The sequence below is a fragment of the Spea bombifrons genome, chromosome 2 (genome assembly GCF_027358695.1).
Source record: "Spea bombifrons isolate aSpeBom1 chromosome 2, aSpeBom1.2.pri, whole genome shotgun sequence".
Taxonomy (NCBI): Eukaryota; Metazoa; Chordata; class Amphibia; order Anura; family Pelobatidae; genus Spea; species Spea bombifrons.
Genome location: NC_071088.1, coordinates 23,234,932 through 23,251,386, shown reverse-complemented (window position 1 = coordinate 23,251,386; position 16,455 = coordinate 23,234,932). Strand labels below are relative to the sequence as shown.

General features: G+C 40.2%; 1 protein-coding gene across 2 annotated transcripts in view; it reads left to right on the top strand.

Annotated features, from left to right (window-relative positions):
* The window catches only part of CUX1 (cut like homeobox 1), a 166,036-nt gene that overhangs the window by 119,366 nt on the left and 30,215 nt on the right, over window positions 1–16,455 (top strand). The window contains exons 19-22 of one of the 2 annotated variants that reach the window (XM_053457145.1): window positions 957–1,122; window positions 1,428–1,484; window positions 15,531–15,833; window positions 16,180–16,368. The exons of the other annotated variant lie outside the window; for it this stretch is intronic. Coding sequence (XP_053313120.1) covers window positions 957–1,122; window positions 1,428–1,484; window positions 15,531–15,833; window positions 16,180–16,368 — 715 coding nt within the window. The remainder of the gene's footprint in view (window positions 1–956; window positions 1,123–1,427; window positions 1,485–15,530; window positions 15,834–16,179; window positions 16,369–16,455) is intronic. 2 annotated transcript variants of the gene reach the window in all.

Below are 16,455 nucleotides of genomic sequence, written 5' to 3'. Positions count from 1 at the left end.
TTCATGTTGTGGTTACGTTTCCATAGTAGAATCCTTTCTCAAATGATAACCCTGAGGATGCCAGGTGCTGTCCCCCCTGTAACCCCAGTGCCTGGTCCTCTGTGAGGACAGGACATTTGGCGTTCTTTGAAGATGCCCTGCTTAGATGGTCTTCATGTTCCACTTACTCTATAGTGGGGTCTGGCTAGGTTTCTGAAAAAAACATTTATGGCCTAAAAAATAAAATGCAAGATGCCTTGTTAACCCTTAACCATAGGCATTTTGTTTGACAGTTGGGTTTACTATAATGAGTACCGATGGTCCTGATGTCACTGCAAAGTGACTTGTGTATGCGTGTCTAAGAAAAAGGGTGACAGGTCCGGGTCATTGCAACTTTGAATTATTCCTGTCAGATTTCAAGAGGTCCATTTTCCTATTGTAAATTGTTACGGCTGTCTAAAATATTTAGAATTCTTATGGAAGGTTATGTTTGGACACGATCTCGGTTCCACTTAAGTTTTTTTCCCATTGAACTGATATCGGTAGTAAAGTAAAAAAAAAAACAGACACTATACCATTGTAAATTAATGTGTTTTTTTGTTCCAGATTCCTAAGCACCTAAGTTAAAAACCTTATGTATCAAACAAGGTCAGCTTTTACATACATTAACGTTTAGAAAAGAATAGAGGCGCTTACAACAGGCTCGTAATTAAGTACCAGTGACCTACTTCACATAATTTCAATGGGTTTATTGTTAGCAGTACTGTTGTTTTAATCCTAAATATGTCTTGGCCTATTACTTTCAGGCTGCAGCCGTCTGGCACTTGAAAGGAGTCAATAGAATGGTTACAGTGTGTGGCTCATGATGCACACTAAGGGTTAAATCCTGATCACATGGCTTTTTATGCAAATACATGAATGGATTCTTCATGGGCTGTTTGATTGAGGAATTAATATTTTTCCTTTTACATTTTCAGGTGTTGGGACTCTCCCAGGGTAGCGTCAGCGACATGTTGTCAAGGCCGAAACCTTGGAGCAAGCTGACCCAAAAAGGCCGTGAACCGTTCATCCGAATGCAGCTGTGGTTAAATGGTGAACTGGGACAGAGTGTCTTACATTCACAAGGACAGCAGCAAGGGCAAGGTACTAAAAATAATGGATTCCTAACTGTGTGCTCACTTTACAGTACCGGTTCTTTTAGGGTCTGACGACAAGTTCCCATTTACTCAGAATATGACCTTGGCTGATACAGATAGAAGTGGCACGATGATGCGGAGCTCTTGTTGTCATTTGGTTGTGAGCAGAGTAGATTTATTATGCTGATGGGCGCTATGCACCATGTGTTTTAGTGCTTTGTAGCAAAGAAAAAGCAATTGTATAACCATACTTCCAATGTTGTCTTTCACACATAATCCTCTTGCTAAACTTCCTTTTGTATTTATTTGTAGCTCCGCAGTCTGCAACAGCTCAACAGGACCCTTTGGTTGAAGGATGTCCAAGTTCAGGTATTTTTTTTTTTTCTATTCTAGTAACTGAAACAAAATTAGTGAGGGTGCACCTGTTATTTAATCTAGAAACAGAACTGGAGTCCGTCTTGAAGGCATAGCAACGCCTGCGTGACCGCCTTGAGTATTATACCAATATCAGGGTTTTGCAGGGTTCCTGGTCTAACATGTAATTGTAAACCTGTCAGGATTGCAGCCTGGTTCACAACTGGCACCTTCAATATGAACGGACATGACTCTTTAATACAACTGAGATCTACCATTTTCGGTGATGGATGAAATGTGGCCACTACCTATGCTCACGATTGATTTTAAGGCTGAGCAGTCTACTAGGACTCCGAGATTAGTCCAGCTAGTGTCTTAGAAATTGTGTTTGCCCACTTGCGTTCACTCAGTATGGCTTAGTTACAAAAATCAAGACACAGCGACCTTCACATTAAAGATGTGGCTTCCAGGGGAGAGGTAAATAAAGCAGAGCCGGGGTCTGTAAACATTTGGAACAGTCTGTTGGTTTGGGAGTAGGGAATAGTCTACGCTGTAATGTCCCACGCTCAGCATGTCTTGGACTATTTTTCTTCCATAGCTCCTGTGTCCTGTATGTGTGATATACATTGGCCAGGGTGCCTCATTTGATAGAAATATAGAAGTTTCAAAGGAAAGATATTTTTTTTCTTTCTTTAAATGACTCTGGTAAGAGAGTTTATTGTAAAATAACTTCTTTAATGTCCCTTATGTGTTGTATTGTGTCTATCATACCCAACCATCAGATGCTACACAAACTCTTTTTGATTATATTGCCTGGTCTAGCTTTTACCGCTATCATGAATTCTTGACCCATGACCCAAGTTTGAATATTTATCCTTTAGATTTTGAAGATTATGAGACGTGAATAATTTTTACCTGTGACCTCAGGTTATTTATATTTATCTCAGTGGAGGTATGCATAGGAAATATTCTTTTTTTGTTAGTGCCCGCTCATTATTTAACTGGAGCTGTAAAACTGAATTTGAAGTTACAGCTGTGGGTCATCCCCAGGGATACTATCTTTTTTTTTTTTTCTTTGCTCGTCTATATTCTGAGCGATCATCCATCATGTCTAACCTCATGCTGCTTAGCAAAAGACGAACCCAAAGGAATAGAACCTTGTACAACAACAAAAGACAATAGCTAATTAATGATTGGGTTTTTTTCTTCAACCAGAACATACCTTGCATAATGGTTTCTGCATTAGTGACTTAAACATCTACAGTATGTTTGGAGGATGCTTAAAATAATGTCTAACACAAACAAAGTCCTTTTTGTTAATAACGTCACTAGGCGATTAATCATCTGGGTCCCTTAGGATGCAACAGAATGAAAAACAGTCTGCAGAGACACTCGCTTGGTGTAGGTTGTCATTGTGTTCTTGGTAAACTTGAAATGCGTTTCAGAACAAGGGAGTTTTTCTATGTTCTTTGTAATTTCATTTGTGATACATTAGTTGGGAAAAAAACAGGAATTAAACTAATGCACAGCCATGGCAATCTGTCAGTTTAACTTTCTTTACGTGGCAAGGCAGTATTCATAAGTAAGACAAAGAAGGGTTCTGGACATATTATTATCATCTTTTACTTATATAGCACCAACGATTTACACAGCACTTCTTACAATACATAAATTCAAGGGATATGACAAGACGGGAATTGACAGACTAAGACAAACCGATACATTTGGTGGCGAGAGCCCTGCTCGCAAGCTTACAATCTTGAGGGAATGGGGTGACAAACATAAGGCACAGAGAGGGTGAGAGGTAGTGTGGGAGTCTCAGTGACGGGTGAGAGGTAGTGTGGGGGGTATAAGGCACAGAGAGGGTGAGAGGTAGTTTGGGTTTGTATCAGTGATGGGGAAGTTCGAGCAGTAAGACGGTGCGGCTTCTCTGAAGAAGTGGGTTTTTAGATGTTTCTTGAATGTTAGGAGGGAGGGTAAATGCTGAAGGTTCCTTGGGAGTAGATTCCAGAGATATGGGGCAGCCAGAGTGAAATCTTGTAGACGGGAAAAGGAAGAGGTGATAAGTGAGGAGGAGAGCCTTAGCACATGGGAGGAACGTAAAGATCGAGTAGGGGGGTATTTACTTATGGGGGCAGAAATGTATGGAGGGGCAGTGTTTTGGATGGCCTTATGTTAGTACCAGGATTTTAAATGTATCTCTAAAGGTAATAGGGAGCCAATGGAGGATTTCACAGAGTGGGGAAGCAGAAGAGGAGTGGCGTGCAAGGAAGATTAGCCTAGCAGCAGCATTTAGGACAGACTGTAGAGGAGAGAGACGGGACAGTGGAATGCCAACCAGAAATGTGTCACAGTATTCAAGATGGGAAATAAGAGAATAAACCAGGGTTTTTGTGGATTTTTGGGTAAGAAATGGGCAGATGCAAGCAACAGGATCTGATGAGGGACTGAATGTGAGGAGATGCTTGAGCCAAGGCGTCAGGCCTGGTTAATAGGAGAGATAGTCGTGTTAAAATATCAGTTAATAGACATTAATAACATAAATACCAGTTAACTTGAGCTTTTAGCTGATCAAGCATAATATCTTGTTCCACAACTTATTCTGGTGTTTTTAATTGGAAAGGAAAGCACATTAAACATGAGGCCCTCCATAAACATTTTATCACATTAACAGAAAATATATAACTTTGCATGCAGTGTTTTTCTAGTCCGTTCTGTAGTGGAAAGCAGCTGATTACAGAAGATTACGCACAGATTTCCTCTAATAAACCGAGAAACTCCTCATCCGATATTCACCATCTTAGTTCAGGGATGTGAATATGTTGGTGTTTGGGGTTGTATGGGTGACATTAAGCAAAAGATCACTTTGTTAGTTTTTCTTAGGTGATAGAGATGCTTAAGTAAGAAATATTAAACTGCGATTGCTATTAATGCCTTGCGTTCAGAATTTTTATTTGTAAATCTACATATGACCAGAGGGGCATCATTTCTACCATGACTGGATTTTTTTCTGTGCATGTTTTCATCGTGATCATTCTGGACCCCTCGAGTGCTATTGGCTAAGCGTGATACAACATCTTACGGTGATGCTTCAGGACAACTTTAACTTAAAATATACAGAGAACTAGAGTTTTCCCGAGAGGGTAATTACGCAATTCACGTTTTGTGGTATTGAGGGGTAACACAAAAAACAGCTTAAAGTGATATTTTAAGGAGATTGTCCTCAAGAGCATTTTTCTTGATGGCTTAGAGTCTACGACTGCATGATACTTCCTTGCTTTTAAGACATCAAAACGCAGAAATAAAGTATTCCTCATAAAGAATCTAATGTGAAATGACATAATGTAGACTCAATAAAACCAGTAACGCGATCTAAAAATTGTAGAGACCTTTAAAATGGCGATCTTGTGGTCTCTGTAACCAGGGATCTGTGTACAACACATCAGGCAGTGATATTATGCATGTCTATATGAAGAAGAGAATCTATCATCTGATATAGGGAAGCTTGGGACTGACCCACAATCTGCCTCACTCGCTGCAAGGCAAAATCTCAAGACTGCTGTTAGATTTGCTGCCGATGCTCTTTTTGTAGCTAATAACTTAGATTTTTACCCTCAGCGGTCAACATATAACCATAGGCGTTTTCAGGTTTATTTCAGACACTCTCATGCTTTATGTATCTATTTTAGCTTCCTTTTCGTTTAAAGATGCGGTTCAGGTGAGGTACGAGCCTTCAGTGCCTTCCCGAACTCTTGTGGTCAGTTTTGGCATGGAGCCAAGAGGTGTCCTGTCCTTGTCATTAGGTGTTTATTCTGCTAGATAGTGTATTGTGGCTGCGTAAGGAAACGGGTTCCCCGGGGATTCACGCCGCAGGGACGGTTATGTATCATGAATGTAGAAAACCGAGAATATTTGGGGAATGCAATGGGTGTTTGAGCCCGTATAGTGTAACGATGAGCTGAAACATGTATTAGTAGTTACTCTTTAACTATGGGAATCATAGCTAGTCGGGTATGCGGAATGTGTGTTTAACCTTTTGAGTGCCAGAATGTCAAGCAATGCCATTGCTATCGTTGGCATACACCTCTGAATCTCAAAGAGTTAAAATGTTACACAAGATATGTATTTTAATGATTAAAAAAAACAACTAAATTTGACTGCAGATTTAAAAAAAATGAAAAATAAAAAAAGAAAGCTACAGCAAACGCCTGAAGCTGCATTCGGAGTGGGACTCCCCAGGGGCTACAAAAAGATGTTATAATCAATTACCACATCATAACACTGATGTATGATAATTACGGAGTGTTCCTCCTGAGATAGTGCAGCATTTGGCTGGGATGCAGTCCTTTCATGGTCCACTGCCTGATTAATATGCAAATAATAGGCTGATTGCATGATGAATGCAGAAAATGAGTTCGCTGATAACGTGAGCAGCGAAGCGAGAACATGATAAATTACTTTTACTGACTGTCCTACATTAAGCACCCTTTCCCAACATTTTTATCTGAAATTGAATGAAGCAGTATGGATGTTGTAGGACTTGTATAAAATAATGTACGTTAATAGCTGCTGTTATATCGCTCTGTCTAATATGTGTCGCTTGATTTCAGTGCTTCGCCGTATAAACGGAAGGGGGGGGGTGCGCTGACGGTCATGATAACAATTAAAAAATGTTGAGGGGGAGAAAGCATGTTAGGGGGGCAGGCATGGACTGGCCTGACCCAGTAAAAAAGGCTCATCCATGGCATGGAGGGGCAAGACAACGTTAAACCTCCCAGTGCCTGTCTGTACTCTCTGGCGTTTGCGTGTTTAGCTCCGTTCGCTGGCGTCTTATAAATAGTGATGTAATTGTACTTTTTCCTGACGCTCGGATGCACACTTTGGGGCTGCAGAACGCGTCCGTGATGTTAGTTGCGAAGCACACTAGGAAGAATGTCCCGAAAGATTGATGAACCAGCCTCGCGTTTCATATTGTGTGAATTCACAAGTGAATGAGGGAGGTCACTCGCTGTGGCAGAAATGTTGATCTAGCAAATTCACCTTCTGATTTTCCACATATGTGCTCGCGAGAGAGCAGTTCCTCATATTCTTATCTGCAGCAGAGTCATAGGCTTTGTTTTGTCGTAAGGCTGTAGACACCCCACTTTATTTTTTTATTTATTTATTTTAAGGGTACGCATTCTTCTCCATTGACACATTGAATGACTCTTATGCTAAAACAACCATTTTAGGTTGTCTGTTATGGTGCCCATTGTGGGATTTATTGACGGTTAGATACATGTCACCTAATGCAACCTGGATATTTTGACTACTTTCGATGCAGCTGGGGGATTTAGAAGTAAATTCCGTGTATACAGCGGGAGTTGATATTTTGTTTCTCTGCCCCCCTGTAGCTTGGTAAATGTTTCATTTTTAGTTTGTATCTTTAGGAACAATATCATTTAGGACATGTTTTGCATTGTTACATTCATTAGTCATTGTCTTAACTACCATTAGTGTTATCCTATTCATAAACTCCTTGGAATAACATTAAGAGGTTATTTTCCCCCACATATTTTGCCTCCTGGCAATCCTCCCATATGGTAAACTCTATAGGACCCTCCGAGTATTTACCATGATGACTATTGAAACCTTCGCTCTTACTTCTGTTGTATTCTGTATTTTTTTGTGTAGTAACCCTTGTTATCGGTAGCGTATTGATCTATAAACTCTGTATATAAATGAACGTTTCTCTGAATTCATCGGACTGTTCATTCTGCGCAGAGGCTTGCAGATCGCTGGTTTCTCTAACCAAGGGCTACGTAGATGACAGCATGTGGTGGCCGAGTGATGGATCACATTTAACGCAGGCTCTTGTTACCGCATTCATCACCTTTGGAGCGTGCATGTAAATACGAATAAAATAAATCCGAGTATAAACAAATAAAATCGATATGTCTGGGATTTAAGAACAATAATTGTCAGGAGGCACCTGTTTACTTCTGATGTAGAGATCATGCATCAATCTGATAAATATTTATTGATATGAACATCTCAACAACCTTTTCTTAAGCACTTTTGATTTTTTTTTTTTGCAGTTAGTTCCCCGATTAACGTCTCCCCTTGCCATTTTTTGCATATCTGTGGATCATTTAGTTCCTGTATTGCACTACTTTGCATTACTTCTCATTGTTTAATTTCTTAACTATGCAAATTGACTATTACTATACAGTTGGTTTAAGAAAAATAGAACTAATTTTATTAAATCATTATTGTTGATTATGTATATGTATCGCATTCTAGGCATGCCTGTGTCTGCTAGATGAAACATACAAGTCTTTGTCACTCTTCCCTGCGGTAAACAGTTCAGTAAGAGCAGGGCCCTTTCCGCCTTCTGTATCGGTATATTTCGATGTGTCCTTTTGTCAGGTTATATATTGTTTGTTTTAGTATTCTTAATGTTTATTGTGCCTCTATTGTAGTAGGGTTATGGAATCTGCTTGCCCTGCAAATGAATGTAATATATCTATCAAAAACTCCAGGTGTGTCGTGAAAGTACAATGGTTCTCAGAAATGTGATGAAGACCGTCCCCAAAACATCAAGAGACATCTTACTATGATTCTCTTTTATGGGACTGCATAGAGCCCTTTCACGAGGTGGAGGTAAAATCAGCATTTAGTATGTAGCCAAACAAAGAGAATGCTCAGCCGTTCTTTCTATACCTTAATACCATCCAATTAAATATATAGACACAAATACGTAAAGATGCTCAAATGTTTAATTCATACACGGCCAGTGTGACGTTTTTACACCGTACCTGCTGCTCTTATGCCATGTATGTATGTATGTATGTATGTATGTATGTTTGTCTTGTGGCTTGATTAATGTCCTACTTACAAAGAGGTGAGAAATATGGCTCTGGCAGTTTCAGTTGTAATAGACGAATAACCGTTTAATAAAAATCCATTTGTTTCTTGCAACCATGATGGATTCGGGCAATGGATGTATATTTTGAGCTCACTTGACAGCAAACCCTGAACAAACAGGCAAACTAGGTGAAACTTTGCTAGAATGCTGATTTTTACCATCTTCTACTTCGTATGCTCGTTTTTCATTTCCATGAGCTTTTGGGTGTTTTAATGGGCTGTCATGTCAACAATCACATGACACAAAATAATCTGAATCATATCTGGTGTCACAAGGCGCACGACCAGCATAATCGGTGCAAATAAAACCTTTCCCTAGATGACCAAAAAATGGGGAATAAAACCAAAACGTACTTTTAAAGAGAAACCAAAAAATGAAAACAAAAGCTCTCAGGCCGCAGTTCAATATAAACGTTTGGTCAAAGCCGTCCCAGCTGTGCACCTTTATTTTTGGAGCGCCCAAAAGAAAATTATTCATGTATGCGTGTCTGTGTTCTCGAACAATGCTCAGTGTGTCTGATTAGGTGCCTTGGGAAAATCTATTTCTGACCCATTAACCTTCACTTAGCATAGAATCGTGGATCTACCCACTATATCTGTGTGACAATGCTTCTTTTGTTCACACAGATAATACTTTCTTGAATCTAAGCAGTCATCGATCATGGAAGCTATAGGCATGATGTTTTTTTCATTCTTAAAGTGCTCGATTCAGCAAGTTATCTGTGCATTATAATATATATATATATATATTTGCGCGACTCCAATATACACCTTTTTGTAGTCATCGATGTATTGATCACCTACTTATAAAACTGCTGCTCACAAACGCTGAGCAATAATAATATAAAAAAAGTATTGAATGTCTCTTCTCCTAAAAATTATAATTTACAGAAAAAATTCTTGAAACCCAAATAGAAGTCCTGTGTGTGTGTCACCTTGTGTAAATAGCTCACTGTAAAATAATAAAATAATAAAGATTACTGGAATCTTTTCCCATTTTTTTTTTTTTATTTTTTTTTAAAAGCCTTTTTTTTATTTTATTTTTTAAAGAAAAAAATACAGGAATTCATGTTTAATTCCTACATTATAAAAAATTCTTAAAACAATATGTTTGTATACGATGTACAATAGCAGACGATGCAGTAGTATGACCTTCACCGTGTCTCTTGTCAGCGCGCTTTCTTAAAGCTTGTATCGGGAACCTTTATTATTGCCTTGCTGGCCATCCTCCTAAAATCTAATGCAAGTAGACCTAAATGTATTGGTAATGCTACATAAAATTAAGCATTTTAATATGTCCTTACTATGGCCGGAGTGCAGGAATATTATCAGCCCAGCCATCAGATGAATAATGTTTGGGTTCTTGTCAAAATGTCACAGAGCACCCTGCCATTTCATTTCAGCAACGTGTCCTTCTGAATGCGCAGTACGCCTTATGGCACGCCAGCAGTAAAAATGTCACTTACAATAATTACTTTTTGGTGAAAATGCTTGCTGACTTCCTACCTTCAAGCTGTTTTTTACACAGCAGGGAGATAATAAGAAATGACTTTATCCTGACTGCTCAAATAAACACTAAATGGAATTTAGGTTATTATTACTGAAGATAGAGAGCAGTGTTTGTAAATTTAAATGGCGGATCAGATGAACAGGAGATTTGTTGCAGAAAATTATAGTCCATGAGATATTTTCTATCCGTTCTGTTGAGTCTAGCGCTTTCGTTGTGGTTTGAAGACCTTTAGTAAAATATGTTTAAATGACCCCCTTTATTAAAAGAAACATATAGAAAAAATGGATGTTTTATGTAGTGGCTAAAATAAAGACCATGTTAACCAGCCAGCTCTCTCGGTATGCAGGTTTATTTAAACCTGAGGCCACCACCCCACCCAGTTGCTGTAGATTTTTAAGATGATGTGGCGCAATTTGAGCTAGACTTCTGGCTTTTGCTTGTATGGCCATACAAAAGTGTATCTGGACTCGTCCCTCGTGTAAGGGGTGGATTTGAAAAGCCGCTGCTCCGGCTGGCACTCGTCCATGCTTGATGTGCCAGGTCGTGTGAGAAGTTTGACCTTGTGCTCAGCCGGTACAGATCTGGTGTCTTCATCAGGGCACAAAAAAGAAATAAGCAAGCCACCCTTTCCCGTTTTGCTCTTACGTATTTTTCCCTGAACAAGATCCCCAAATCATGTACTTGATGGTTAAACATGTACACCTTTGCAGAGGTTGCCGAGTCCTCCAATTTATGTTGGGTTCTCTATAATTCCTTGCATGGTCCGACATGTGAGGTTTACAGGCTTGCCTGCAACCTAATTGTCCCCGTTGATAATTTTTTTTTTGGAACGTATGCTTTATAGGTTTGTGTCCTAACCAGCCATCTGGAGAGTGAAAGTGTTCTGAGGTCCATTGGAAGTCATTTAACGTATGACAGTCGAATATTTGGATGGAGTTCTGTAAAGTCTCACTGAGTTACATCTGTCTGATGTTGAATATGTTCAAAATAATATCTCTTAACGACATTAGGGCTGAAACAACTAATCGATAAAATCGATAATAATCGATTATGAAAATCGTTGGCAACGAATTTCATCATCGATTAATCGGATCGATTTTTATCGATTACAAAAAGAGGTTTTTTTCAGAGCAAATGCTCTGAAAAACCCCTCTCCTTATATAATCCGACCTCAAACAGAGATCGGATTATAACACCGGAATCCAGATCCCGCGCTACGCTGCAGGGGACCTGGATTCCCCTCACTGTCGGCCGGTCTCTCACTTCCGTCTCTCTCCCCCTCCCATCTGCCTCCTCCCCCCTCCCATACGTCACTCTGCCTCTCTACCCGGCACCGTTACTGACAGGAACTTTCCCTGCAGCTTCATAGAAGCCTCAGTGTAAGTGAAGGTGAGTAACGGAGTCTGTCTGTGCGATGCAAACCCCCACCGGCTAACAGAGAATCATCCTCTCTGTCATCCGGTGAGGATCTGCATCGCACAGACAGACTCCGTTACTGCACTTCACTTACACTGTGGCTTCTATGAAGCTGCAGTGAAAGTGCCTTCAGTAACGGAGCCGGGTAGAGAGGCAGATCGGTGTATGGGAGGGGGGAGGAGTCAGAGGAGTGTATGGGAGCCACCCTCCAATACACCACCTTGGCTCCTCCCCCTCTCATACGCCACTCTGCCTCTCTACCCGGCTCCCTGGTGTCTTGTCAGAAACGGAGGTTCACAGGAGGCAGACTGGAGTATGGGAGGGGGGAGGAGGCAAAGTCATGTATGGGAGGGGGAGGAGGCAGAGTGGAGTATGGGAGGAGGCAGAGTAGAGTATGGGAGGGGGAGGAGCCAAAGTGATGTATGGGAGGGGAGGAGGCAGAGTGGTATATGGGAGGGGGAGGAGGCAAAGTGATGTATGGGAGGGGAGGAGGCAAAGTGATGTATGGGAGGGGAGGAGCCAAAGTGCTGTATGGGCGGGGGAGGAGGCAGAGTGGTGTATGGGAGGGGGAGGAGGCAGAGTGGAGTATGAGAGGGGGAGGAGCCAGAGTGGTGTATGGGAGGGGGAGGAGCCAGAGTGGTGTATGGGAGGGGGAGGAGCCAGAGTGGTGTATGGGTGAGTTATAGTGGTGTATGGGGGGTATTATGAATTTTTAGGGCATATAGGGGGTATAAGGCATATGGATATTAGGCATATCAGGGGGCATAAAACAAATCTGGGGGTAAAAGATATATCAGGGGGCTCAGTTGCATATAGGGGGTATAAGACATCGATATTAGGCATATCAGGGGGGCATAAAACAAATCTGGGGGTAAAAGATATATCAGGGGGCTCAGTTGCATATCACTGGCATATAAGGAGTATAAGGCATATCAGGGGCACAGTGGCATATCAGGGGGCACAGTGGAATCTGGCATATAAGAGGTATAAGGCATATATGGGGCAGAGTGGCAAGCTGGGGGTCAGATGTGCATAACTGGGGGCAGTTTGGTAAATAAAAAATTTAAACAAGGCTTTTTTCTCAGTTTTTATTAAATATGAAAAATAGTTAACATATGAATTAATATTTACTAATAACTTTGTATTAAAACCTAGTTTGAGAAACACCTTGTTTGGGTTCTTGTAGCTTTTATTATGTCAGTAAAATAAGAAGGTGAATAGAGAGAGAGAGGCCATTGCAATAAAGAGATGAAAGTGTAAATTGTACGTTTTTTATTGCAATTTTTCTTCAATTTAAAATAATGTATTTTTTTATCCGATTAATCGATTAATCGACAAAATAATCGGCCAACTAATCGATTATTAAAATAATCGTTAGTTGCAGCCCTAAACGACATCAAACTCTATATTCCCATGTTACCGTCTTGAAGTTGGCTTTTGATTTTGAGCAATAGGACGATGCGGCTGGACGTTAGAAGGTCATCTTTGTCACAACAGGGCTGGGAACGTTTTAATTTGGGGATTATGGAACACTTTCCTTCTTTTATGATCTTTGACTAAAATCCCCAACAGATCAGAGTTGTGCCTCGAGGAAAACATATCATTGTGTCAAATATAAAACTTTTGAATTAACAAGTTTCTTATAATTGAGCAAGTGTATGCATAGTCATTCTTCAATGGCGTTTGATACATGACGCTGCCCTTGTTTCTTTTACAAGCTGTACATTATATTGAGCAAGTATTTTATGGCTTCCTAAAGGAAATTTAGTAATCCTCTCTCAAGCAGGTTGTGGCTTCAGTTCCCTAAATTTACCATGCATTATAAAGGGCCATCTGTGGTAAACGTGTCTGCAAGAAGAACTGAGCTGAGCCTCTATAATGCATAATTCAATCTCGTTGATTTAGATGCGCTATAAATAGGGCCAAGTAGACAGACACTGGGGTTTTCCCTTCATAACATAATGTAAAGTTGGTGTGATGAAATTGCAATTCTTCCAATTGCCTCTTTAGTGAATAAACTCATATGTGGTCAATACGTAAGAATATGAGTGCTGGAGTCAATCTATGTGTTTATACTGTTGTCAGAGTGTATGTGTGTATATGTACAGTACTAGTCATTGTGTGTGTAAATGTATAGTGCCAGAGTCAGTGTGTGTATGTACAGTGTTAGTCATTGTGTGTGCGTGTATAGTGCCAGAGTCAGTGTGTGTGTGTGTGTACAGTGTTAGTCATTGTGTGTGCGTGTATAGTGCCAGAGTCAGTGTGTGTGTGTGTGTGTACAGTGTTAGTCATTGTGTGTGGGTGTATAGTGCCAGAGTCAGTGTGTGTGTGTGTAGTGTTAGTCATTGTGTGTGCATGTATAGTACCAGAGTCAGTGTGTGTGTGTGTACAGTGTTAGTCATTGTGTGTGCGTGTATAGTGCCAGAGTCAGTGTGTGTGTGTGTAAATGTATCGTGTTAGCTGGAGCATGTGTAAGTGTATGCTGTTGTGTATGTTAGTGTGGCTTTGGCATGAGTGTGTAAGTGTTAGTATAATGGTTAAACATACAAGTTTGAGTCTTTATGGTATAAACTACCAATTGTCGTGAAGTGGTTAGCTGCAGAATTGAAGAAAGGTGTATTATGTTGTTTTGCCCCAATAAACATCCTTTATCTGCAGACCATGGGAAGGGAAAAGGCGGGAACATAATTTTTGCGGCTGGCTTCTAGATCCACGCTAAATTTGTCAACCCCTGAATTCAACCAAAAAATCTCTTTTGCAGAAGATTTTCTGCAGTTTTCTCTATAAAAGGCCTCGCACTGTAATTGATTTAATTTGGTTTCAGCTGTTCCAGGTGTCTGCTTTACACTATTATTTGTGACAGTAGAAAGATTATGCACAGTTCTAATGATATCACACGAAAATGCGTCTGTAGACGTTTTCAGTTACTTTCACTGAGATCACAAGCAGACACATCATTTCTGAAGCCAAAGTACGCTTCCAAGCTGTCTCTGCTTATTTTTGCTGTGCAATGAAGGTAGACTTCTTTAATCATTTTCCAAATGTTTACATTTTCTGCTTCATCTGTCATCTTCCTTTTAATAGGAGTACCTTAGGAAAAGCATGCTCTCTTCTGGAGGTGCTTGGGCACCGAGGTCTAGCAATTAATCTTGCTGTTCTTTGAGGTTTGTTGAGACTGATGCAGGGAAGAAAATTAGAGGAAACTTAGAGCGGCCGTGTGTTCTCTATCAGGCAGGCGGCCATGATGTCGACCTTGCTGTAGGTTAAAGGACGCAGACCTGGAAAGAAGTCTGTTAATCATGTAGGGAATTTATGCCATCCCTGACAGTGTACAGTGAGCAAGATGGATGACCTGCCAATTTGCTCCTACGCTTGGCTGAATCTGGGCAAATTTACTGTACAGTTTCTCAGCTGCCTGCAACACAGAAATAACATTCACTAGGTTATATATTCTGTTTACGGTGACCTAAGGGTTTACAGAAGAGAAGCAATAGGATTTGTAAAGTGCGTCTTGCCTTATGGGTATTAAATGGTTATTTTTTAAAGCAAGTGAGGAAAAACTGGTAGTGGGAGGGGAAGCAAACATTTCTAACCCATGTGATCTTTTTATTTTTAACTTATTTCTAAATATATGTAGTATGAATTTTAGAGAAATTAATACTATGCATGTGTATACATTCTAGTAAGCCAAAGATGGTCCAACCATTTCTAAATTCGGCATCTTTGACTATTTATAGGAACATATGTATCTGAACTTAAAGTATTTTATTTCAAAGCGATTTTGGATTGCAATGTATCTTTATCTTAGACTAAATATACGTTTAAGAAAAAAAAAACTCCAGTCATCATATGCACTTTAATACATATCACCAACTTGATTGAATTGGAAGTCCAAATGTAATCTACCTCCCAGTAGCTCTTGCAAATATTAACTGGCTTGCTAGTTTAATTTACGTTTAAACGAATATAATAGTACAGTATAGTTTGATGTACTCCAGTACAGCAAAGGTATTTATTTTAAGATGACAACGTTGTATTTTCCTCTTTACAAAGTAAAATAATGAAACCCCTGTGAAACGTTTTAACGGGATTGGCAGTGTTGCAGTACAATCCTTCCGATTGATCGTTAATGTTATGTTGCACGTTCAAAATGATATGTTATATAATGTGTAAAACATAAAGCGCATCAACGTAATGTATTAACGAGTGATATTATTGTCTTTGTACAGAAAGCACTCCAAAGACCTCTACTAGCTGCAGTCCTGCCCCCGAGTCTCCAATGAGTTCCAGTGAATCTGTTAAGAGCCTGACAGACTTGATCCAGCAGCCGTGCCCTGCGATTGAGACCAGCAAAGAAGGCGAGCCTCAGGAGTCTAATGATGCATCCGCATGCGACTCCCAGCCAGCAACTCCTCTGCCATTCCCCGGCCACTCCGCTCTGAGCATCCAAGAGCTGGTGGCCATGTCCCATGAGCTGGACACCTATGGTATCACCAAGAGAGTCAAAGAGGTGTTAACTGACAATAACTTAGGTAACTTATCTCCCTTCCCCACACAAATTTACATTACCAAGCGTAGGATAACCTCTCAACCAGGAGAAACTAGTCTGGAGAGGAAAATGACTAGTCTGCTCACAAATATCCGCGTGTTTTTTAAGTATATTTATTGCTTGCCACATATATGTGGACCGTTGATTAAAGTATTCAATATGGTTTGTTGCTCGTAGTTGTTCATTTTCTTTTTAACATGTGTTAGAATGTAAAAAAATATTGGTAAATGTGAAGTTAAAATGTACAAGCCGTCTGTTTCGGTCCGTTGCCGATCATTTAATTCCATTTTCTGTGTCTTTTGTTAATTACACATGTTCTATTTTTGCAGGTCAGCGTCTGTTTGGGGAAACCATCCTGGGTCTAACACAAGGCTCGGTCTCTGACTTGCTGGCACGTCCAAAGCCGTGGCACAAGCTGAGTTTGAAAGGAAGAGAACCATTTGTACGCATGCAACTGTGGCTCAATGATCCAAATAACGTGGAAAAGCTCATGGACATGAAACGCATGGAAAAGAAAGGTATGTAGAGCCAAGGAATTCTAAATAGTTTTACCTTTCTGTACTGCAACCCATGTGATTAAGGTTGTTGTGGACTCAGCGGTTAAT